The 24,496-nt window shown below is 43.9% G+C and overlaps 1 protein-coding gene across 2 annotated transcripts in view; it reads right to left on the minus strand.

The window, feature by feature from the left end:
* Positions 1-12,945, minus strand: part of LOC112557726 (forkhead box protein G1-like) — a 29,238-nt gene extending 16,293 nt beyond the window's left edge. Inside the window, exon 1 of one of the 2 annotated variants that reach the window (XM_025227729.1) lies at positions 8,015-12,945. In XM_025227729.1, the coding sequence (XP_025083514.1) occupies positions 8,015-9,648 (1,634 nt within the window). In that variant the 5' untranslated portion in view covers positions 9,649-12,945. The remainder of the gene's footprint in view (positions 1-8,014) is intronic. The other variant, XM_025227730.1, reaches the window with a different exon arrangement.
* Positions 12,946-24,496: the final 11,551 nt, after the last annotated feature.

Genomic DNA, 24,496 nt, shown 5'->3' on the forward strand with positions numbered 1-24,496 from the left:
TGGTCGCTAAAGGAGGAGATAAAAAGTACCTAATCACAGGGAGATGCGAAGCTCCGATCCTCGTCTCCATTCCTGCCCCCAACCCCCTCTCTCACCTAACCCCCACACCCATATGGGTAACATTGTCCAGATGTGTATGACTGCCAAGCCTCATTGGTTTGGTGAAAACTTCCCCTTCGCCAAATCATCATTTCTGTTTTCTTCTTTTTTTTTCCACCACTGTCTTTTTATCCCCCCTTCCCCCCTTACAGATTTTTAGTCATGCTGAAAATGACAGACTTGATGAATAACGCAAAAAATAGGCGACTAGGTCTGGTTATAATGGATACACAAAAACGGTTTGTAAAGTAAACAAGGAGCGCGCAAATTGATACATGCTCTCTCTCTCTTGCTTGCGCGCGTGCGTGCGCACACTCACAGTCTGCTAAAGTAAATGCAGCTTCAAAGATAATTTTATTTCCAAAAGATTGCCTCACCTCTAAAGTTGAAAGAAAGGAAGAAAAAGAACACCTCACAGATGACATTTCAAATCTTTATTGCCAATGTGGGTGTAATAGAAGGCAGCAACTGTTTAAACTGTGTTTTTATTTTCTCCTCTCATTTTCGCAGTTCTCGACGATATTGAACTGAGCGGTGAGACTGCGTCTACTTCTGATGCAGATGCTGTGCAGCATGTGCTGCAGTCTCTCCAAAGTCTGTGCTGATACCCGACTCTATAGCTTCATCACCTGCACGAGTTCCTCCAGCGTTTTGACAGTATCTTCATCGGATTGTATTAAGAGAAACATTTGTATAGATTGTTGTACAAACATTTGTCACTGAGCTCATGAGTATCATTCACTACACCAGCAACAATGCAGAATCATTATTAAAGCATGGTCTAGAATCCCGTATAATCTTTATATCGGGGTGGGGTTGGTTAGTGGGGGGGATGCTCATTTCCTGAGAGTTCTTTCCCATATTTTAATTTCTTTTAACCGCGCGTGAAGCTAAGAAAGTGTAAGTGAAATGCCGAGGCCATCAACGTTTCTCGACGAAGGCGATGAGCTTATGACGCCGCTCACCTTCACGGCAGTCGTAAAATCTCGCTCTCAGACATTTAAGACCGAAAGGCGAGGCTGCATCACATTGAAATTATTATTGCCCGCAAGGAACATGGGTGGTCGGAGCCTTGCCAAGTCTTTTCGATCCTCCATGTATATCTTGTCGGCTTGCTCAGACCTTTTTGGTGACCTTTAACATCCGAAATCTGTAAAGTACCTACAACATTGTAGGTTGCACGTGTTAATCACTAAACTGCGGGTACGAAAGTAAATTAATTTATAAGAACCAGCCAGTTTAGTCACCCCCCACAAAGGATGCATTATTTCTCTCGCGGTTTCACTTATTCTGTCACTTCAGCGCTTTGCCTTCAGCAACGCAGCCAGAAAAATCCCGGAAATCATTTGCAGGAACCACGCTCCCTCATTTTTCATTCAATCAACACGTTTTTGTAAGCCGCCATTTTTCATTTCTTTCTTCTCTTCCTCCTACCCCTTCATCTAATCCAAAAGAAAATGTTAATATTGTGCCGAAACACGAGACCAACCAAGACTCCCCCTAATAGACCAGTGGATAGTTTATAACATGAAGGATTTTTCTGTAAAGCTAGCGCGCCGTGATTGGTTGTTGAAGAGCATGGGACTTCCGGTTGCTTTCTTCCGGATGATGCTCGTGAGAGAATGAACAGTAATTCAAATTTGGATGTTGGAACGGTACATGCGCTCGCAGCGTGTTCAGGATGATTGTTTTTTTAAAGTGTTTGTTATCGAGGGCATATACACAGTTGACGTTTTGATAGATAAATTATTTCTGCTCCCCAACGAAGTTTGTACAACAAAACCTTTGTCAGACTAACGTCCGTACATCGATCTGAACTCTGTTCCTTACAGACGACCCACACAATAAACACTCAGGGCATGGATTATTCACAATGTGTACGCGAAGAATGGAGTACTCGAATTTGCTACTGAACTGGTCTGCTCACAAGATCACGTGATGCCAAGAACGTAAAGATCCATGACGTGACGTCCATGAACATATATTATTTACGTGATTGTATTAATGACCAATGTATATGCCAAACAAGCGTTTCATTGGTTGGTAAGTCACTAACTGCGTGATAGTGCAGAAAACGTTTTATTGGTTTAAGGTTCTTCATACTCGGACAAATATTGGACGAACGGACGAACTTCGGGAAATATTTATATCATTGTTGTATAACACTTCGCCAAATATTCTTCGTTGTTAGGCCAGTGGATAAGATTCGAGCTCGGACAGCTCTTAGCATGTCAGTCATTAAATTGAAAATTTGCATCATACTTAGCAAAGGTTCCTGTGAATTGATTAGTTTTGAACCATTAGCTATTGGTCCGTGAAAATTCTTTTATTTTAATCTTTCCACTTAATTTCACATCACTCGCATAGTCGTGAGCTGGTAAAGGTCCAGCTAGCAACCCTCACGTGAGACCATCATGCAACCGCACGTTGCTACAACTAGCAACAACTTTTAACCCGTGACGTCAACTCGTTGCCCTTCCCTTCCTCTCCTCCCTGCCTTTACATCAGGTCTCGTGCTGCACGTGCCAAGAAACCCAAGGATTGAACCGACGTGTGGAAAACATCTCGCTGGCAATTTCAGGGATCAGTGTGTGCGTGGCTGATTAGCGCCTCCACTTGCCAGCACCTCCGTGGCCATTTTTCTTCGGGGTGGACGAAGGAGCACTCCTTCCGGTGTGCCTTCTAGAACCTGTACTACCGTCACGAGTCACGTCCCTAACGGAAATGTAAAGTGTAAAGTTAACGACCAGTTTCCCTGTACCGTAATTAAACGATGGTCTTTTTGAAATAGGTTTGAAAAGATGTTTGTGGAAGAACTCCTCTCCTCTTTCTGCTGCATGCTGCGTACGTCAGTGTGTGCGCACGTTTGTGTTACAGAAAGTTTGAGAATAAGCATACAGTATTTTAGAGTACAATGAAGTATAACTTATTTGAAGAAATATTGTAGCCAAGAAATAAAATTAATGGATTTTCTGTTGCAATTTTCTCTTTCCGACTCCCGGGATTTTTTTTTTTTTTTTTTGAGTTAATTTGTTTCCCTTTCTGTCTTAATATTTTTCTTGCGCCTGTTGTGTTGTTGCTCAAGGAATACTAAATCAGGTGTAGCCAGTGCAACTATCACTTCATTTTTGAACTTATGGGTGACTGATTAACCATAACAAAGTCGCCAACCAGAGAGAGGTAGTTAATAAAAAAAGGGAGAATAATGAGGGCAGACAGGAAGACAAATGAAAAAGACAAATAGACTGACGGACTAGAAAATACAGACGTGGGGGAAAGAAGCAAGTAGAATATTTGCTTTATGAGAGCAAGAGTAACAAGCAAAACGTGCGTGAAATGCGAATAAGAAAGTAAGAAAGAACGAAAGAAAGTAAAAGAAAAAATAAAAATGGCACAAGAGTATTTCGTTTCAGTAGTTTCCTAAAAGGTCCCTCACAGGATACACCTTACGTCGAGCTTGATTATTTTTACGTGCGGTTCCGGCTACTCTGTATTCAAGGAGGAGAAACATGTAATAAGGGTGGGTTTGTGTATGTAGTCTAATGTGTGGGTCTTAGTTCTATCAGGCACCATTTAATTTGAAGGGAATTTGCTGTAGAAGGTTGAATAATAATAATCCATTTATTGGAGATAAGTTTGACATCAATATTATATTGTTATTCAGGAATATATAACATTTTGCCTAAATGTCACGGGAATTTATTAAACTATTATGTTCGAGCCATGGACCATCGCATTGAAACTTTTTTTTTTTAAGAACTAGTCATCGTCATGAGTAGTTATGTTAACTTTCTTATCGTCACCATGCGATGGGTTTGACAGTACCAACATGAAGTCAAATATTTTCATAATAAGCATCCCACTCCCCTTTTGCAACCCTTTCGGACAGCCCCACCCCTTCCAATCCCCCAACCCCCATACACAGAGCGCTATGCCACAAAACTGTAAAGTCTTTCCAGATAATAAAACTAGAAAGACAAAGGAAACAAACTTCAGCTTAGAATAAATTTGTAATCCCAAGAAAGGCGACATAACTAAAACTTTGTCTGAGCTCTCTAAGTCAGCCTCATCTCACTTTCTCGTGGGGCACAGTTTGCTCCTGCAAGTCTCTCTCTCTCTCCCGACCGTTTCCTTCATCTCTCTACCTCTCTCAGTAAGAGAAGAAAACAGAAGAGGCGGTTGTCATCACTTCTAGAGTGGCGTAGCATTGAAAATCTCGTTTCCTGCAAAGCCCTCGGAGTGCAGCGTGGAGACCCACGGAGAGCGAGAGAACGCACGTCAGCACGAGCGGTGAACGTGGACTTACGAAACTTGCTGACGTCCTGGAAGTGAGGGGCACGGATCCAGATGGAGGCGAAACCAAGCCGCCATTTTCCCGATGGTTTTCAAATGTTTTCGCTCGTTTCAGAGCACCATACTGTCAGTGTCAACTTTATAAATTGCACCCGAGATTTCAATCCGGGCAACTCGGAATGTGGTGTCGCGCGTTTTGAGCGAAATCTTTGTCGATGGTAAACAGCGCAGGCAGTTTCGAACGCGAGCGAGAGACAGCCATCAGCAGATAGCATACTTCTGGCACCATTCGAGCAACAAACACACACCTCAAAATAATAAGTAGACATTTTAAATTACAGTTCTCTATGGAGCAATTATTCATCCTTAAATGATGACATTTAAAAAATAACACTTTCAGTTTGCGCTGCGCCACAAATTTAAACAGGTGGAAAGTCTGAAATACAAACCTTAGCACCGCCTCCTAATTATTTGTTTAGTCATGAATACACAAACCGAAAAATTGAAGACTAAATATATCATCCAGTGGATCAAAAAAAAGAGGATGTCAAAACACAAATACAGACACACATCAAACAAACAAAACTAAAAAAAAAAAAAGCAAAAAATAAAAAACAAACAAACAACAACCCAAAAATCCGAAAGGAAAACGACATCAGACAACGATCACATTTATTAGACGAGATGTTTGACTCTTGTGGTGATTGCATTGTAAAGTGAAGCCACGTGGTCTGTGAGATGTGTAAAAGTTTGTATCACGTGTTTATCGTTTACCCACGCCACACTTGCTTGTTGCTTGTGGATATGTTTACAGCATCCACATGGTGCGATATATGTTTTTTTTCTGGATAAGTTTACAGCATCCACAGTAGGAACACGGAATGTGATGTAACACTGTTTGTCAATATGTTTAGAGCATCCAGAGAAAACTGCGCGCGCAGTGCAAGGTTGTTTGTGGATATGTTTACAGCATCCACACAACGCGCAATGTAAAGTTGTTTGTGGATATGTTTACACTTTACAACATCCACACAATGCGCAATGCAATGTTGTTTGTGGATATGTTTACAGCATCCACACAATGCACAATGTAAGGTTGTTTGTGGATATGTTTACAGCATCCACACAAAGTGCAATGTAAGGTTGTTGGTGGATATGTTTACACTTTACAGCATCCATAAGGTAAGGTTGTTTGTGGATATGTTTACAGCATCCACACAATGCACAATTTAAGGTTGTTTGTGGATGTGTTTACAACATTCACGGGGAAAACACGGCGCGTAGTGTTTGTGGTATGTTTACAGCATCTACAGTAAAAAACAAAAAAGTAGAAGAAAAGAAAGGGTAAACGCGCTAAGCAATGGCCTTTTCCCCTCCCCTCATCGCAAAAGTAATCCAACACGCATTTCGTTACGAAGTCTCTCTCTCTCTGTCTCTCTCTCTCTGTCTCTCTCACTCACTCTAAGTAGTTTCGCATGGAAGAGGCCCAGTATTGAGTGTCCCTAGTTTCCCTTCTACTTGATTCCTGTAAGGATCCTACTTTTCTCGTACACTCTAACCGCTGTTTCATTTCAGAGACCTTCTCTCTGTCGTCTGCAAAAACAGACTTGCCGACCACAGCACGATGACGCCGCTTGATAATGTTGGCGTTTAAGCAGGAAACGCAAACACAAAAATAAAACAAACCCTCCTTCCCCACAAAAAAGAGGCAGAAAGCAAGCGAATCTAATTAACAAAAGCTCTGGGGAAATCGGCAGTGTCGAGTTCCATCAACCGGCCAAGCAAGGTGACAAAAAAAAAAAAAAAAAAAAAAAGAAAAAAAGAAAAAAATCCCCTGACGTCATCTGGAAGAGCTGGGAAAAGAACACTGGAGGGGCTGGTCGTGAGGAGGTCATGTCTACGTCTATAATTATTGTCTTCTACTTCATTGTTGTCTTCATCGACGTGGTATTTAAGAGTCAAAAATTAAAATTTGCAGATCTTTGTGGTAAAATAATAGGTACAAAACAAATACAAGTTTAAAAAAGCAGAAACGAGAAACAAAGAAAAAAAATTAAAAAAAAAAAAATAAAGGAAGTTTCAATTTTGGTCGTTATCACAGAGATTGATCATAGACACTAACAGCTGTTACAGTTTGTCATGCATCTTTATGAAGAGTTCATATTTCTGATTGCTTCGTGTCTGAGACTGAAAGAAAAGCCACTATCTTCGTCCTTACCTAGACATAAAATAAATGATATATGGATGTCATTATAATTTTGGATAATAATTTTGTAAACGGATCTGTGATTAAATTTCCGATAGTTAAGTAAGTCTGGATTATGTATGTATGAATGGATAAAATATCACATGCATGTTTCTTCACACAATGTGTAAAATTCTACAGTTGAGAATGTCAGCCTCTGTGGGCATCAGACAGGCTAATTTCCCATCGGTTTCTTGCAAACGTCACACAAGGCAGATTGGTGATATGATAACGTCACATCACACACAGTTTACATCCACAGCACAAGCAACCGTCACACTAGAAAGCAGCAAAACATGAAATAAAAGCTAATCTTTGATCACACCATCATTAGGCAGGTCGGCGATGTCAATAAACTCGGTGGTAGAGGAGAGAAAAGACACAGCTAGATCTTACGATGTTAGTAATTTAAATTAACAGATGTCATGCCCAATGTTTACACGCGATTATTACTGTTCCTGCCTGGTGAAGACTTGGACACTTTCCGATCATCACGACATCCATCACAGTCCATCACTCACTCCCTCGCAGATAAATCGCGGCAAACCGTGACTTGCATTTCTCAATCGGAGGAGGGTAGAGAGGAGAGGGGAGGATAGATAAGAACACTGGAACCTCTCATCAGGAATGTGGCCAGTGCCTGTCCACTACTGTTTGTCAAAAGACCCGGATGAACAGCGGGCTGGACTGGTTTGCTTATGTCTACTGGCGAGCTTGGCATGGAAGACTGAGAGTGCATGCGGCATCACTAGCTTGACCATGTTTGACACGGACACAAAATGGACCGGTCAAACAGCCTCACCTCGGACAGATATATGGAGTTGTATTGAGTACAGTAATATATATCTGTACACAGCACTATCAGCTATCCCACAAAACAGATTTGGAGCTCCCATTTGATGATAATAATAATATCATCATTTAAAAAGTCATTGAGACTTGCTCTCTCTTTTTCAAATGTTGAAATTTTGGTAATTAAATATTAAAAACTGCTTTTCATTTATGTCTTCATAAACAAATTACATTTTTGAAAAGTGGTAGAAGTTCTTTTAAATTTATCTATTTGCTTCGAATACACAAAACACATATTTTTATGCAAAAACAAACTAACAAACAAACAAACAAACAAACAAACAAACAAACAAACACTCAAGCAAAACGCACGAAGATGAGAAAAGTTTAAAGCATTTCCAATGTGAACTACTTACAGGTATGTATGAAAATAGCCAGCCAGATAACAGTTTCTTTGGTAGATAGAAAACTAAGCAGACAGGTAAATTAATTAGAGAGAGACAGACAGGACGCCTTCAAAGACAGTGAGAACAAGAAACTGCCAGAGAGGAAGAAGACAGACTTGTCAGGTGCGAGGTGCTTTACCTGTCACTCCAGTAGCTGTAGTGCACGGGGCTGAAGTTGTCGCTGACGCTTTGCTGACGACACGGGAAGGAGAAAGCACCCGAGGTGGCCACGCCGACCGAGGTCGGGTAGTCGTTGACGTTGAACTGTGCGTGAGGGTAGGGCGATGGAGAAGAGGAAATTTGCATCCCACCCGACTGCATACCAGGGTAGGGGTTCAAGCCGTTGAGTGACCCTGCCACCCGTTGACACGCCGCCCCTGCTCCTCCGTGAGGGCCGTAACCTCCAAGCTGCGACATCCCCGCCATGTTGGAAGCAGCCATACCCGGACCAGGATGAGCGTGTGGCGTTAACGCCCACCCGGGGTACTGAGGGTACTGCTGGTGGTGGGTGGAGTAGCTCTGTCCAAAGTAGCCCTTGGCCAGGGACACGGGTCCAAACGCGCAGCTGGAGTCGGCGAAGAGGGGTTTGGGGAGGGAGATGGGGGGTCGGTAGGGCCGCTTCATCCGTCGACGTCGACGGTAGTTCCCTTTCTCGAACATGTCCTCAAAGGCCGGGTCCAGCGTCCAGTAGTTGCCCTTCCGCTCGCCTCCACCTTCCCGGGGCACCTTGACAAAGCACTCATTGAGTGACAGGTTGTGGCGGATGGAGTTCTGCCAGCCCTTCTTGTTCTTTTCGTAGTAGGGGAAGCGGTTGACGATAAACTGATAGATTCCACTCAGGGTCAGCCGCTTCTCTCCGGACTCTTTGATGGCCATGGCGATCAGCGCCACATAGCTGTACGGGGGCTTCACGTTGGGGTCAGTGTAGCTCTCCGCTTCGGACTTGCCATTGGCGTTGTTGTTGTTGCTGTTGCTGCCGTTAGTGCTGCTGTTGCTGTTGTTGCTGCTGCTGCCATTGTTTGTATTGTTGTTGTTATCGCTTGTGTCTTCCTTCTTGACATCAGACACAGCCAACGGTGAGTCCTTCCCTTCGTTGTTTTCGGAGTCCTGTCGCTCCAGTTTGAGGCTCACTGAAGGCGTGTCCAGGATCGGGCTCCCCGCTGGCGCGGAGGTCTTGTTTCTGAAGTGGGAGCTGGGTAATGGCGTCTTCTGGTTGTATTCTTCTACAGATCCTGCTGGTGCTTTCTGTCTGTAATCCTGATCCAAGGCCGACACTTTGTGCCCAAAGTTAGACCCAGACGACGATGTTCTGTGGCTGAAGTCTTGTCCGGTTGCCTGCGAGGACTTGTGCGTGTACTCCACGGGTGGGATGGAGGCCCTTATGTTGTAATCTGACCCTGGTCCTGTTCCGATCGCCGACGTGCGGTGGATGATGTCCGAACCGTTGGCGGACGATTTATGGCGTAAGTCGGGGACGAAGGAGCCGAAGCTTGCCCCGCCCAATGATGATCTGCTTCTGAAGTCCGACGCAAAGTCAGAGGCCGTTATTGATTGGTAATCTTTCAACCCGCTTAAGTCCGATCCCGTTAGAGCTGCTCGTATCCCGAGATCCGATGCGGACTCCCCTAAGCGAAAGGTCAGATCGGATCCGGCCACAGAAGAACGAATTCCGATTTCTGGACTGGTCATGGCGGCGTGATGTTCCATCTTGATGCCTGGTGGATGAAGGAAATCCGTGGCGCCACCTAGCGGCAGTCGGCTATGGTAGTCCATAGTGGAATCTCTTGGAAGGAAATAATATGAACAGAATGTACACTGACAAAATGCTGAAATGCCTTTTGCTACTGTCGATGAAGTTTGTCACAAACACCAATAAAACTTCAAATCCCTGTGAACTCTTAACCTCACATTTTAGGGTCAGTCGTGGAATTCAATCAATGTTCGAACTGCACTACTCAGAAGCATGTTTCACCAGTTATCAATCAAGAATCCCATCTGTTTACAAAACTGTCCTGGAAATCTGTTCTGCTCACAAACACATACACAGAGGCACTTGGCTCAGAATCCTGTCATGTCTTTGACTGATTCTCCAAGCTATTACAGAGCGTGATCTGTCAACAGACTGCGGGTCTGTTTCTTGCTTTTGTTTGTATTTCCGCTCAACTTTTTTCCCAGTCGTGCCAGTGTTTAGAAGTCTCGGTGAGCATGCTCAACAGACAAGCTCAGCGCTGGATAGATGGCGAGATGCAAAAAGGCTCGCTCAGCGCCGGAGCTGAAAGAAAATGTTCGCAGTCAAATAATCCTTTCTAGGTTTTCCGTTTCCCCTCCGTGTTTTGCCAGCGTAAGTAGGGGTGCGCGTTTGTTACAAAACAACCGAATCAGCGGGCACCCTCAGTTTTGTAAGCAAGTCTGATCCTCCGCCGGAAAGACGAAAACAAGCAATTATTCACCACTGAAATTGTCCAAGTCAAACAGGGGGCTGGCGTTTTGTAAACATTAATCTGCCGGGATCACCACCGTTGCAGCGAACATCTTCACGCTTAATTTTGCCGTGAAACGGATCGTCAAAACAGCGGGATTAAAACTTTGTCGAAGTCTGGCTCTGATCAGTGTGGTGCTGCCAGACTGACGAGGGCAGGCAACGTACCGTCGAGGTGCTGGCCAAGAGAAGGAGGGAGAAAACTACAAACTTCCTTTTAAAAAAAACCAGACGAATGTCGTACTGTGCGTCGAGCTCTCTGACGAGTCTTGAACCACGAACTTCGATTTATCGAGAAGTTTGGGCGAGAAACCGTCAACAGGTGCTACTCCAAGTGACGTAAATGGTTCGAGCGTGACGTAAATGGGGATCCCAGTGACAATGTGATTGGCGGCTTCAGCAGACGACAGAGACAAGTATGACAAGCACGCATGCATGCACGTGCGCGCTGGACAGAGAAAAGGTGTAGGGAGGAGAAGAAGGAGGCGATGACTGTCAGCGTCGTTCCTCTCCGTCGAGAAGGCGGCTCCGCGTAGATGATGTATAAGCCGCAGCAAGGAAATTTTCATTCCTCGAGTCAACTACGATGGCCGAAAAGTCAAACAAACAGGTCCCCGTGGCTTGCCGAAGGTCCCTGCCAGTCAGGCTGCAGTAAGGGCCTGGTGGTGCCCCGTCCCCCTTCTTGAGGTCTGGGAGAAGAAGACTTCCACTCGTTGTTAGCCACTGCCTTGCGAACGGCAGGCCCCTTGCAGTTTTCTCTCTCACGCGCTTTTCTTGCTCTTGCAGGCGACTTCTGGAAGCGCGTGCGTGCGATGCTGTCGAAGAACACGCGCGAGAAACACTCGTTTACTAATGGTGGTGGCGGTGTGACTAAATCTCGCGGCGCCGCCGTCCTGTGGCCAAGCTCAGGTGTAGGGAGGGAGGGAGAAGTGAAGGGGAAGGGTAGGGATGGAGGCAGGAGATGGACGCTGGAAGTCGGTGTTTGTTTTCTGTTGGCACCACAGCTGTCACAACTCACTCACCGCCCCTTACGGCGCACTTCATCCTACGCACACGGGATGGGTTCGAATCCCACGTGGACGAACAGCGGTGCTCACAGCGATGCTCAGTCCAAGAGTCAGTCTGCTTGTGGGACACTTCTGTTCCCGACCACGATGAGCACTGCAATAAAACTGGCCACCTTCCGTTCCAAAGGGTCAATTTTGCAAGTACTGCTGGTTTGATCCCCATAACACATTTATCTTCTTTTATGAATGACGACTGAAACCGAGGTTAAAGACGTCCATTGTAGGTAATTTCTTATAATGTCCCATCATCACCGTTTTAAAGAAAAGTGATCTTGATGGCTTCCCTCCCTCACAGACTGTCAGCGTATCTAATGTTAGGATCACTTTTAGGGAAGTCTCATCATTAATGGTGTTATAATATTTTTCGTTTTTGCGAAAACTGAAGGTACCCGGACTTGCGTGAACATTGGCTGTGGTTCAGCGCCGATGTATGTTTGCAGGTGTTTGGTTGCTGTGATCAGCAGGGGGTCGGATTCCCGCCTGGCAGGGCATGGCTATGGAGGACGGAGGAGCGCATGGCATGTGCCGCAACCAGTCGCTCATCCTCCCTGCTCGCAAATCCCGCCCCGCTGTCACGGCCGGGGGTCGGCAGGGGGCGGAGCCTGGGTTAGCCTCGGGGCATGGCCAGGACGTCCGGTGGGCGGCCTTTCCAGCGGAAGGGGAAGGCAACTCTGGCATCAAGAGAGCATGACAGGAATGTCAGGAGTGACGGCGCGTCGCTCGCCGCAAGGTCTGTCTGTCAGACAGCGTGAAACAGAATCTCGTTGGTCCACGGCCATCGACGAAAGCCGGAGTCGACCAATCGCAGTTGTCGGCCGAGTGGAGTGGCCTGTCAGGCAAGGTAGGCAGGAGTTACGTGATGGCGCCCTGGGAGCCCTTACGGGAAGGAGAACAACTGCCCGCAAATCTTGCTGGCACTCACAACTAAGCCGTAGCGGCCCAGTCATCGACGATGACACCTCCACCCTTCGCATTCCATCTCCCCTCCCATTCCCCCGACCGGGTCGATGAAGCTGGAGGCGAGGCAGTGGTCTGCATATTTTTGTTGAAGATGGCACTATCTGCTAATCGGCGGGGAACCTTGACACACGGAACCGCGTTTACGTGGCAGAAAGTGGGGAAGAATTTTAGGAGATGAACGATAAGACCGGGAACCAGTGCAGAAGAGACTGGGGCACGGGCATCTTTCGCCCGAGGGTTTTAGCCGCGTGCTCAGACAAGGTTTTCTGGGCTAAAACATCGTTTCTAATTATGCAAAGAGGGTGGCAATTACCTCCAAGGGAGATTACTGCCAAGTACCTGGCAACGCGCGTGTGGCCCATATATTTTCACCCCGGGTGCCAGCCTTTTACTTTCGCCCAAGCAACCCGACCAGGTCGGGCGTGCCGGGAGGAGCCTGACACCTGAACCTGAGGTCCGAGCATGGGGACCGGAACATGGAGGTGTGCATTAGCTGTCACCTGTTTCGGGATAATGTACTTTATCTACTTTGATTACGTTCTGCCAGATTCTTCAGCGACTTTCTCTCTCTCTGATACATCTCCGCGGTTTCCATCAAACAGACAGAGAGGCAGCAAGAGGAGACATCCCCATGTAAACGCTGCCACGTTGACGAAGAGCCCTGCTACCGAAATACACCAACGAGCAGATGACATCCTTAACCTTTTCTGTTGGCGACACAGTTGTCATCATTGATTAACCTCTAGCATCCTGTGGATGACAGACAAGTAATTAGCCAACGACCTACACCGAAGTTCGTCAGGTAACGGAAATATAAAATTGAGGTCACACGTCTGTCATCAGCTTAGCCTCATGTTTTTTTAAGGGTTCTCTGACCTCCGGCAAATAACTAAGCCAGTCGTCTAGGGTGGAGACAGGGAGACTAAACATTTAGCTGGGGAGAGGACAGCATTATATTTAGTATCACGGCCTGAGCTGCTGCTTGGTCATTCTGTCTGTAATATGGAAATAAGATATTTTAGTGTTTTGAACCATAATATTGAATAATATTGAATAATATATCCAGGACCGATACAGCTATGATGTAAAACAGCCAGCACCACCTTGCAATGGCAGTAGAGAAGTGCAACTATTTGCACAGAACTCAGCAAGGAACCTCAGCTCTGAGCTTGAGAGGAGCAGAACACATCAGACACCGTGATGATTCTAACTGGCTTGCACGAAGGAGGGTAAAATGTTTCAACCATAAACACATATTCTTTGCTGAAGACAGAATGTTTTAATATAAACCTGCCAAAGATTTAAAACTGAAGCTTGGTTTTTAATAAATAAAGTAGCAAGGAATCTTTAATTTAAATAAATTTATGCGGAATTTGTCTTTTTTATTTTGCGTCTCTCTCTCACACACACACATACACACACACTACCCCTATGTGCAAGAAGAGAGAGACTTACAATCGCATGTCCAATCGCATATGCATAGTAAAATTAAATTAAATATTAATTATTTTATGATAAGTAGCAACATACACAGATTGGAACGTCCAGCCCTCCCTTCATATTTCAGTGGCCGCACTGACCCTCCCTATTGACTGTACCCCCGTAGCTTCCCTGCCCCACCCTACCCTGTACAGCTGTACAGTTGTAGGGTCAGAGGTCGTCAACAGCTGACAAAACACTGCACAGCATCTTGCTGCTGACACCCAACCACAACCAGGAGCACGCAATGCTCTGATGGACAAACTAGCAAACGTGTAAAGAAATAGTACATTTCTGGAAAAGTACAAATATACAAGCAGTACAATATTTATTTAAACAGCACGAGATTGTGTTGAAAGATCATGTCTTTACGGCAATAAATACAACGTTGATTGAAATTCAAAGTCGGGGTCGGGGAGCAAACATTAAGAGCAGTATTTTGTGCTTTCACTGCATGTTCTCTGATAAATGTCTTCGTGGTGTTGGGTACCAGCTGTTCTTTCCATTACTATGCAATTTCATGTCCAGACCGCTCTGTTTATTTGATTACTGTGCAATGTTCAGTCTACTTGCAGACAGAAAGTGTCATCAACATGCAGAAGTCTTATAGAATAATACAGTAGTATATTAAGATTCATTGAGGGGAGTGCTCTATTTATTTCTCTCTCCCGTACTCTGGTGACTCCTGTCGATCTGCGCTTTTTGTTGCACTGTTTTCGTCTTTTCTGGAATATTTTTCTCTGGCTGCACATTTCCCTGTATACCACTTCATCACCTAACAGTCTCCACAGGTTTCTCTTTGTCTTGATCATCTAAGTTTTTCTCCTTATAGGATTCATTCTCGCCACTTAACTAATATCCCTCTTACCCGCTAATCTACAAATCATTCAAGTTATAAATGTTACTGATGTACTAAGTGCTTACTTGCTAGATTTTCCACTGTTTGAATTTCGAAAATAACAAAATCTCGTCCTATGTGCCTCGCCGACGATTAAAGCAAGATGATGGGGGTGGATGGGAGGAGAAAGTGCTATTTGATTGACTTATTATTATTCACGTATCAAAGAGTCGGTAGCATTGATCACATAGCTACCTACCTAGCTAGACAGATATCTGGACAGATAGAAAGATCAGTTACCTGTTACCCAGCTTTGTCAAGGCATAGCACTCTCCAAACTCTGTAAGATGACATGAAAACAAAAAGTTCACTAACTAGTGCTTCATCAGTGAGATACCTGTGTGCCACAGTCAGTGAACAGAGACTAAGTAGTTCGCAGCCTGCTTCAGCCACAACTGTCCTACAACAAAACATCAAAGTGTTTGTTTACATCTCTAATATTACACAAGTTAATTGACATCGCGGAGGCAGGGAGCGCGAAATCAGTTACGCTTAATGTAACTGTTAAGGTCTGTAAGTGATGTTGATGGACTCTGCTGCTCTCACAACAGAAGGGCTTCACCGTTGCCAAGATTTTCTTCATTCGGAGGGAAGGAACACCATCGACAACAATAATCACTTGTCTGGGTGTTATTTCTTTATTTATTAGCAGCGGGCGAGGAAGAAGGCAGACGGGGGTGTCGTGATGGAGGTAGTGGGGTGGGGGTGGGGAACAGTGTATGTGTGTGTAGGTATGTGTGGTGGAGGGAGTGAAAGTGGCTTGTTGAGGGTGGGGTAGGGGTGGAGATGGGGGAAGATGACTGCCAGCCTCTTGCACAGCGCAGTTCATTACAATCATTAGCCGAATGCCAACGCGGGGCCCGACTCCAGCGTCTGTTGCGGCGGCAAGTCAGATGGTGTGCCGCGTCGTGTTTGCTCGCGAGCTGCTCGGGTGTCAAACACACCCCGAACTGGCTGCCGCGTTCCGGCTTGTCTTTCAGTTCGCCGCCGCACGGGTGCTGCCAGCGCCAGCGACTCTGTCTGGCCATCACGCCGCGAAATGGCGCTGAGGCGGACAACATATGTTCTCTCCCCAAGACACTCTTAACACTGCTCCTCAACTAGCTCCTCTTCCCCTCTCTCCATTTTTTCTTTGCTTTTTTTTTTTGCAACCGGGAAGACAGAAGGAAAAAAGGAAAATCTGATGCGGAACGAAAGAGAGGGGTAGGAGGGAGGAGGTTTACAAACGAGTGTTTCAGAATGCAAGTTTCAGGGGTTTCCTGCCCCCATGTTTCCTTAACCGTCGCTAGGTGTCGCGTGTTGTTTACACCTGCAGCCAACCGTGCTAATTCAGATCAACTCTCGCCAGCTTGCCGTCACGCTTGGGGCCTTAATGAGAAACCCGGAGCACGTCGGGTGCACCGCCAGTCTCGCACTGTGACGCGAGATGATGCGAGACTTCGTACGGCGATGGGCGATTTGTAGTCTTGGGAGGCCGGAGAAACAGATTTCAGCGGATCACTACAGGCTCTGTACCTCTGCCAATCTGACTATTAAAGTCGTGGGTGGTTGACGAGTGAAAACACACCATTATAGAACTTTGCCGTCGCAAAGCAGCTGCTGAAACCTGACAAAAGAACAAGCAAACACCTGAGCCCGAGCTTGTTCTATGCGTTACATAAACAGGATGAATGGGTGTTCAGCTGATTTATTTTAGACATATAATGTGGGAATCAAATAAAGTTCAATTAAATGGGGCTTTGTTTGTCACAATGTTATTTGTCATGTTTTGTCCTGGGCGTCTGAAGTATCATACAGTCTAATTTAATTTATAGACATCATTAGCAGACACTTCCATGGTTACCTTAAGAATATTGGGCTTAATTTTTTTAACAAGATATTCTAGACTCTTGATTCAGGTCATCAGTGCCCTCAGGCTATTGATGTCTCCAATGTGCAAGTGTTCATAGTCTTCTGTCTTTTATGTCTTAATTAGGCGAGCTATCCTGCTGTGAACCTGATTCCTGATTGAAATCAACCACAAGCTGGTTTCCTGTTGGTCGGTGATCGATTTTTCGAATTCTTTCTAATTTATATTTTATTTATTAATTAGTTCTAATTTTCCAGAAACTGTAGCTGACATACCAAAGAATGAATGATACTGCAACAACCTTTTATCTTACCTCAGAAAAGAACACGGCAACGAAAAGCAAACCTTCCATGTGTCAGCCGCAATGGAAGATTATCAGACCGGATTAAAATAATCTGCATTTGGTAATGTTTCCTAAATGGATCCATGTATATAGCTGCTGAAAGGTAGCAAAAAATAGAAAGTAGAAAAAATAGTAATAACTGAAAGGCTGTTTCTTCGCTCACTTCGCTGTGTATTGAGAGAGCGCGAAATAAAATATACAAGTTCCAGGAAAGACTTTATTTTTCCAGCCATCGAGGTACTTAACGTCAGAAAGCGCCGGTAGGTGGCTCTCATAGTCCATGTGTGGGAAATACTACAGAAAAATGGAGAAATGACTAGAGTCTGCTGCTAACCTATCTGAGTGTTTGTGCGTCCGTGTACTTATCGCGGAAGTTAGTCGCTATGACAACAGCTTGTCCCTGATCCCGCCAAAGAACGACAGTGTGTGCGTGCAAGTGCGTATCCGACTGGATGCTTGCATCTTTCTGTGATTTTTCATTCTCATAGTCAAAATGCCTCTATCAAAACAAAAAAACAAAATACAAAACAAAAACTGAAAAGAAGTATGAAAAACTACTTTCTAGGTATGGAAAATAGTTTCTTTCTGATGCCAAATAGAAAAGAAACTTTATCGCCAATTGAAACTATCTTGACATGTTCTGTCACTAATTACATCTGTTTCCCAGTCACTAATGACAGCTCAAACTGAAACGTTCAGCCCTGCTGGCTACTGTCCACCCTTTCTAAAACCCTGACCAACACACCCGAACCAGCAGAACAGGCTTAGTCTTCATTCTGGGCCAGCCTCCCACTCGTGGACTGCAGCTTTGTTTGTAGACTCCATAGATTTGCAGGCTTCCCCATCCTAGGGCGGCCACTTAGCCTCGCGGACATCCTCGATGTGATGAACTGTGTAAGGAGGGAGGACTGGCCATCGGCTCTGGAGTGAACGGTGCGCACTGTTTCCTTGACCCCTCTCACCCCTCCCTGAAAGTGAGATGCCTTATCCAATTCCCATAGTTCTGCACCATAATGTAACATCAAAAAGTTTCAAAAATACATATAAACTCGTATTACTATGATATAAAAGTTTTCATTATTAAAAATAAACCTTTCTTTCCTGTTTGCCAAATCCTGACATGCAGCTGTACAACTAATCTTTGTAGAGAGAGAAAGAGGAGAAGGAGAGAGAAAATCTGGCAGTATGGACGTGTTTCCACGATTCGATGGCAGCCGCCATATGTGTTACTAAGAATAGTTTTTATGACGTGCACTTCCGCTTCAGTCACGCGGCTGCTGTTTGCAGCTGTCAGACTGACATCTTCAACAGTTTGAACCTTTTTTTCAAGTACGTTGAAACGGGCATACATGAAGAAGTGGTGGTGAGGTATTTAGTCAAAATTAAGTTATAATAAAGATGTAACTGCCACAAGGAGGATGGCAAGTGTTCGCGTTCACGGAGAAATCGCCATCAGACAAATTAAAACTTTGTTTTACAATATAGCTATCTCATCTGTAGCAAAAGTAGACATAACCCTCCAGATATGAAGCTGTTTAATTTCTTAATTTCACTTATTATAACTAATAATTAATATTTCATTTTGACATTTTTTTTGTTTAGCTGTTCTCGACTAGTATCCGCCTCAATTATACCTTGCTTATCCCAGGTTGCTTGAGTTTACTGACAATATTTTCTAATATTCTATTTCTTTTCACTTCACCCTTTGACAACATTAATTTCTTTAAGATTATTGTCATTTATTGTTTTGCCATGCGTTGTTTATTTATTCCTTTTATTGATCTATTTCACTGTTGAAAATGATAGGATAGAAAAGGAAGAAGTTTCACATCCATGCACACATATCTATATCTACATGTTTGCATTCACATCATACTGCAGCACGTCTTTATCTTTGAATTCCATAAGCAGACAATACATAAATACAAGTATAATCATAGAAAATAATCTTTTCAAGTGCCAAAGGTAGCAAATAAACATGTGAACAAACTGATGTTTAATTATGATAAAGGCACTATGGGTTTAAAAAAAGTTAATTACGAGACACACGCTTTCAAAACAGAAAGACATTAATAAGTGTAAACCCTTAAAGCTATGATCTCATCACATGCCATTGAAACCTTCCTCTGACCGCTAGCTTCTGTTGCAGTTATAGTGCATCCCGCTTTAACCCCATCCTCTTACACTTCTTTTATTCCTCCCATTTCCCAGCCCCTGTAACTGCAGGTTAGTCTCGCGAGATTCCGCGAGTCTGATAACTCAGTCTGAGGCTGCGACGCCCAGCCAGCCTCCCACACGCGATACTGCTGTCTGTGGAGTGTCTCCGCTAATTAACCTTTTAAGGGCTTTCTCTATTTGCTGACGATTATTTGCTTTGCGTTAGTGCGAGATCTCGCGAGAGATACAGCCCTCGTTTTTCCGGCCTTCGACGCATCGGTGATGGGAGGAAGAGGCGTGGCCTTATTAGGCTCACGTGAGAGGGAGGTGTGTGGGAAACGACCGAAGCACAAAGACGTCCAGTTCTGTGATAATATCGTCCACGAGAAAGAATGAGGGAAGAAAAATAAAATCAGGCTGGACAAACGTACGTCTGTTGTCATTTGTCTTAAATGTCATCACGGTTGTAATCTCCAGACGCAAGATGGAAGGCAGCCTTCTACTTGTTAAGATTTGTGAACGAGGTGTCGATGCATGGAAGGTGTTAATAACATCGTTCCTTTGGTATACACACAGGGAATGAAAATCTGGGGGGTTGTCGAACTGCCAGATCATCAGGGTGTATTGAGTATCCTTTGAGACGAGTGTTTGATGTTTGCTTAGCAAAGCAACACATGTGAAGTGTTAACCCTTGTGCAGGTAACAGAAGCCTACAGATGTACAACTCGCCTGATCTTGGATATCGGGACTTGCTGGCATCCTCAGAACTCTGTCGTCCTCATCACAGCACCTGTACAGACCTCGTGTGCATGCTGTTGGCAATACTGAGTACAACTGTACCTTGCTGCTCGTATGGTCCAGCAAATGGCGTCTGTCGCCGACACTGCGTCAATCGTCTGAAGATGTGCCAGACTAATTTTCTCAGAGTTCCCACAACTGCGCCGTTGGGTGGTTAATGGAGGAGGCAGTCGACGCCGCTACAGAGTTCAGACACAGATGTAGTCACCCTAGCGACGAGTAAGAATGGAGAATAGAAAATTATTCATGGCGTCTCGAGCATATATTGAATATATCGATAGCATGCAATAAACACACATTGCCAGAATCCTCTGTCATGGAACGACTGTCATGGCCACACATGTGAATATCCGTAAAGTAGTTTGTGACATTTCAGTTTTTTTCACGGAATTTTAAGGGTTTGAAGTAAACTTTATTTTTAGGCTAGGATTAGGGGTAGGATTTCGATTAGGGATAAGCTTGGCACTGACAAAATGCAAGTATCAAAGTATGCCTAAAACGGGAAAAGAGTATTTCAAATTGTCTGTCAGATGAAGACGTTTGTTTCTGCAGTTGACAGTCTTCTGAATTTTCAAACCTGCAACATCAACCATCTCTCTTATTTCTTCTTCGAACTGTTTCCATATGCAGTCTGGAGTGTTACTGCTGGTGGTAGGAATGATAACAGTATATTTTTGTTTGCTTTTATCTAGGGACCATATACTCTTTGCATTTTCTTGTTTAAGGGCTTTGTGTTTTGTCGCTAAAATTTCCGACATGTCAAAATATTCGATCTGTGTGTAGAACGTCGACTGCATTCCCACGAGAAATGTTTATTCCACCTCCTGCTCCATGGATTTTCTTAATTACTACTGCGATATCTCATCCTTCATCAGTTCAAGAAATAACATTGTATTTTCTTTTTTTTCTTTTTTTGTAAAGCGCTTTGAACCCGCCTTTATGATGGGGAAAGGTGCTATAAAAATCACATGATGATGATCTGAGCTGTCGTTGTTAAGAGGTCGCACTGTTTTACTTAATCTGTACTTTGCACGATGGTTTGAGTCCGAACCGATAGCAGTAATCACGCAGACAGGGAAGCCATTTCCTAGGGAGGACAACTGCAGCAGAAACAAATCAACTCCCTTCCCTCCCTCTCTCCCTCCCCTTGCCCTGCACGCACACCTGGGGCAACACTGCGACCCACGCCAGCGTACATCACCAACAGAACGATGACAGCGTCATTAACTGATGACCTTCGGCAAACATCACACGTGGGAGGTGCAGCACCACCCCCACCTCCTCTGGCCTCGTCAGTACCACGACAGGAAGTGGCCATCAGGACGGATGACAGATGACAGACGCAAGCAGGACCTTGCATCACACTTATTTACATTAAAAAAGCAGTCCTGCAGACAACAAGGTCTGTTTTGACTAACAATTGAGAGCAACAGAAGTTTGCTGCCATCACACGTGGACGCAGATGTTCCGCAGCTAGCGCGTGGTGACAGTACCGAGGGGACAAAAGGTAAACAAACTCATTTAATTGAAAAAAAAATTGTTCTATTATAAGGTGACCAGACGTCCCGCTTTAGGCGGGACAGTCCCGATTTTGACCTCGTGTCCCGCCTGAATATCGGGCGGGACGCCCAATGTCCCGCTTTCTGGCTTTCTGGAAAGTCCATCAAATGTCCCGATTGTCTTTAAAAATCACTTTTTTTGGCGTTCTTTGACGGTGACGACACCATCATCGGCACGTGTCCCGCTTTCGCCCCCGAAACGTCTGGTCACCTTATCTATTATCACTTTTTAGCGAGGGGTCATTGCGGTGACAAAAAAAGGGGTTAAGATTTTAAAAAAACTGATTTGGTTTAGTTTATTACTTCTTATAAACTCAATAAGTAACCAAGAACTAACTTCTGATATCGGAGCAAAATATTCTCCTTTCGAGATCCATGCAGTTTGAAAGCCAGTGGCTTATATAAGTTATTTACGTATGCTATTACTATCGCTTACGGATTACTGTGTGATACCTTATTTGTGGGTGGGAGATACAAAATGGAGAGCAAACGAATGAACTAGAAGAATCGCAGGACAAGATCTTGAGCGCATGGAGTGCATTGAAAACCAAATGAGTAATTTTTATAGCAGCAAAGATAAAAAAAGTACGAACAGACTCGAACCAGCATTTTATATAAAAAACAAAACAAAACAAAAAACAAAAAACAAAAAAACAAAACAAAAACAAACACAATAAAACAAGAATTTCTGCGCAGGAAAGTGATGTTAAGTTTAACTACATACTCATTAGCTTAGTTTGGCAAAACGAGACCCCGAAGATGAGCTTGGAGTTACAAACTAATAAATTCCTAGCCGGAACGAATTTTCTACCAAACTGCTCTCCCAAATAAACTAAAGGGTATGTAGGGGACTGACGGCCGGTGCTTCCCCCGGTGTGTGGGAATATGGGATCGGGTGCAACTATACACAGGGCCGCGATATGTTCGTGCAGGTGACTGTCTTCTGACGACGTCGTTGCTTTGTCTCATCGCCACCAGCGTTTCGCAAACAAATGTCTTTTATTTCTCATGTTGACATTTCTATTTGCAGGTAATCTCAAATCTTTGCAAGTTTTACATCTTTAATTTTCTTCGTTCGATTTGCATGAGATTGTTAGTTTGATTTTGAAAACTGATTGAAGTGACCTTCCATCAAGCAGCTCTCCACATTTGAATCTCAGATAATACGAATTATTTTTTTTTTTTTAAAGTGTTGCCCTTTTATCAAGGCAGTTAAATAATCTGTACGTGAACCTGCTTCTGTATTACTACTATTATTATTGAAAGGCGAACGACAAAACCATCCCGGATGGAGAAAGCCATTTATGTTTAACACACCATTAAAAACAAAAAAGTAGGAGTTAACCGAAAGACCATGAGATCACGTGATTGTCCAATTATGATTTTGCATTAAATTTGGCTACACCAAGCTGAGATCACCCAGAAAACTTACATTAATTTACTATCCCTGCCCCTTTGCAGTTCTTCGCATCTGAATTGGCGAATTTGGTTTTTTTTTTTTTAATTAGTGCTGATTACACGCAGTAAAATAATCTGAACGAGTAACCGTCATTCTGTATCATCATTACCGTCATTACTGAAAGGCTATAAATGCTGTCGAAATAACAAATCAAATAGCTTTACACTCATGATTTTTCTCTGAACTTAACACGGATTGCAATCTTTCAGTAAATGTTCTTCATTATTCTACTGTTGATGTGCCTTCATCCCTTGCTTCCCTCTGTCACCAGACTGTATCAAGGTGTAGTCGACTGGCTGCTAGCAGTGCGCAGGCGCCAATGGAGTCGGCGCCGACAATATTCACTTCCTACAGGGCGCCTCCTTGCTTGCTCCTGGGGTTACCCGGGTACAGCCGGTGGCACCCTGCTGGAACCCAAAGCCGCCATGTTTGGGAGTTTACCTACAGCGACTTGCTGCAAGCCCACGACAAATCCGCGTATCACAGATGAACACGCTGATAAGCCTGTCGACGAGCGAGTTGAGGCACAGGTCAACAATCAAGTAGTTGCCGTTCACTCAGGCTGAAGATGTCTTCGTAACAAATTAATTAACCCCCACCCTTCTTTTCTAGATAACAGGTGAGTTCTTTCTGCTGCTTCTCTGCTCTCGTTTCGTTTCTCATTCATTACGATAAAATAAAAAAAAAAAAATCGTAGTCAGTCCTAGGAAAGGATTCTCCGTCCACTTTTTGTTTCGTTCTTGTCGTGTTTGTGTGTCCGTCCCCCAAAAATGCTTTTTCTTTCTTCACAACAGGCCCACCGCGTCACGCATGTTTAGGGTTGAAATGTTTTTGCAAACACCGTCAGCGCCGACATTCCGCGTGACTCATTATTAACCACTAACCCTCCTCCATGCCCCGGTGAGACAATGCAAAGAAAAAAAAAAAAAAGTCAACCCCACGACTATTAACACAGGATGCTAGTCTAAATTAAGCTCACATGAAATATGCTCTTTGCACCGTTTTAATATAAAATTTATTTTACAACCTCGTGTGGCCCGTTAAAAAAAATCAGAGTTGATAAAGCACACTTGCTTAGACTTTAAATGTGTTAAACTACACCAATTCACGTCTAAAAGAGAAATTTAATGTGTCCCATCAAACGTAAATTATTGTTAAAATGTTGCGAAGTCAGATTCGTCGGCCGGGGAAACGAATTTACTCCGCAGCAAAAGCTACCTTCAAATTCTGTTAAAGGCTGACCCGAGCGCATTATCTCGGACTGACTGGGAGTACGAAACACCAATGTTGGTTGTTTTTTTTTTTTTTTTATATGGGTTTTGTAGTTTTTTAAAGACTGTTGAGATAGTAACTTGAACGATCTACGACTTGAAATTTTTCTCGTTTTTTATGGAAATCTATAATGAAAATATGACAACAGGCAGTGGAGAAGAAAGAAAGATCTCGATTTCATGATTAGAATAATAAATTTGGGAACGCGTATTAAAAAAAGAAACAACAACAAAAAAACAAAACAAACCAGATTGCATTTATCTACTGATATTTGCCCTTGCTATAATGCGTATATAATACA

The sequence above is a fragment of the Pomacea canaliculata genome, linkage group LG2 (assembly GCF_003073045.1).
Source record: "Pomacea canaliculata isolate SZHN2017 linkage group LG2, ASM307304v1, whole genome shotgun sequence".
Classification (NCBI taxonomy): domain Eukaryota; kingdom Metazoa; phylum Mollusca; class Gastropoda; order Architaenioglossa; family Ampullariidae; genus Pomacea; species Pomacea canaliculata.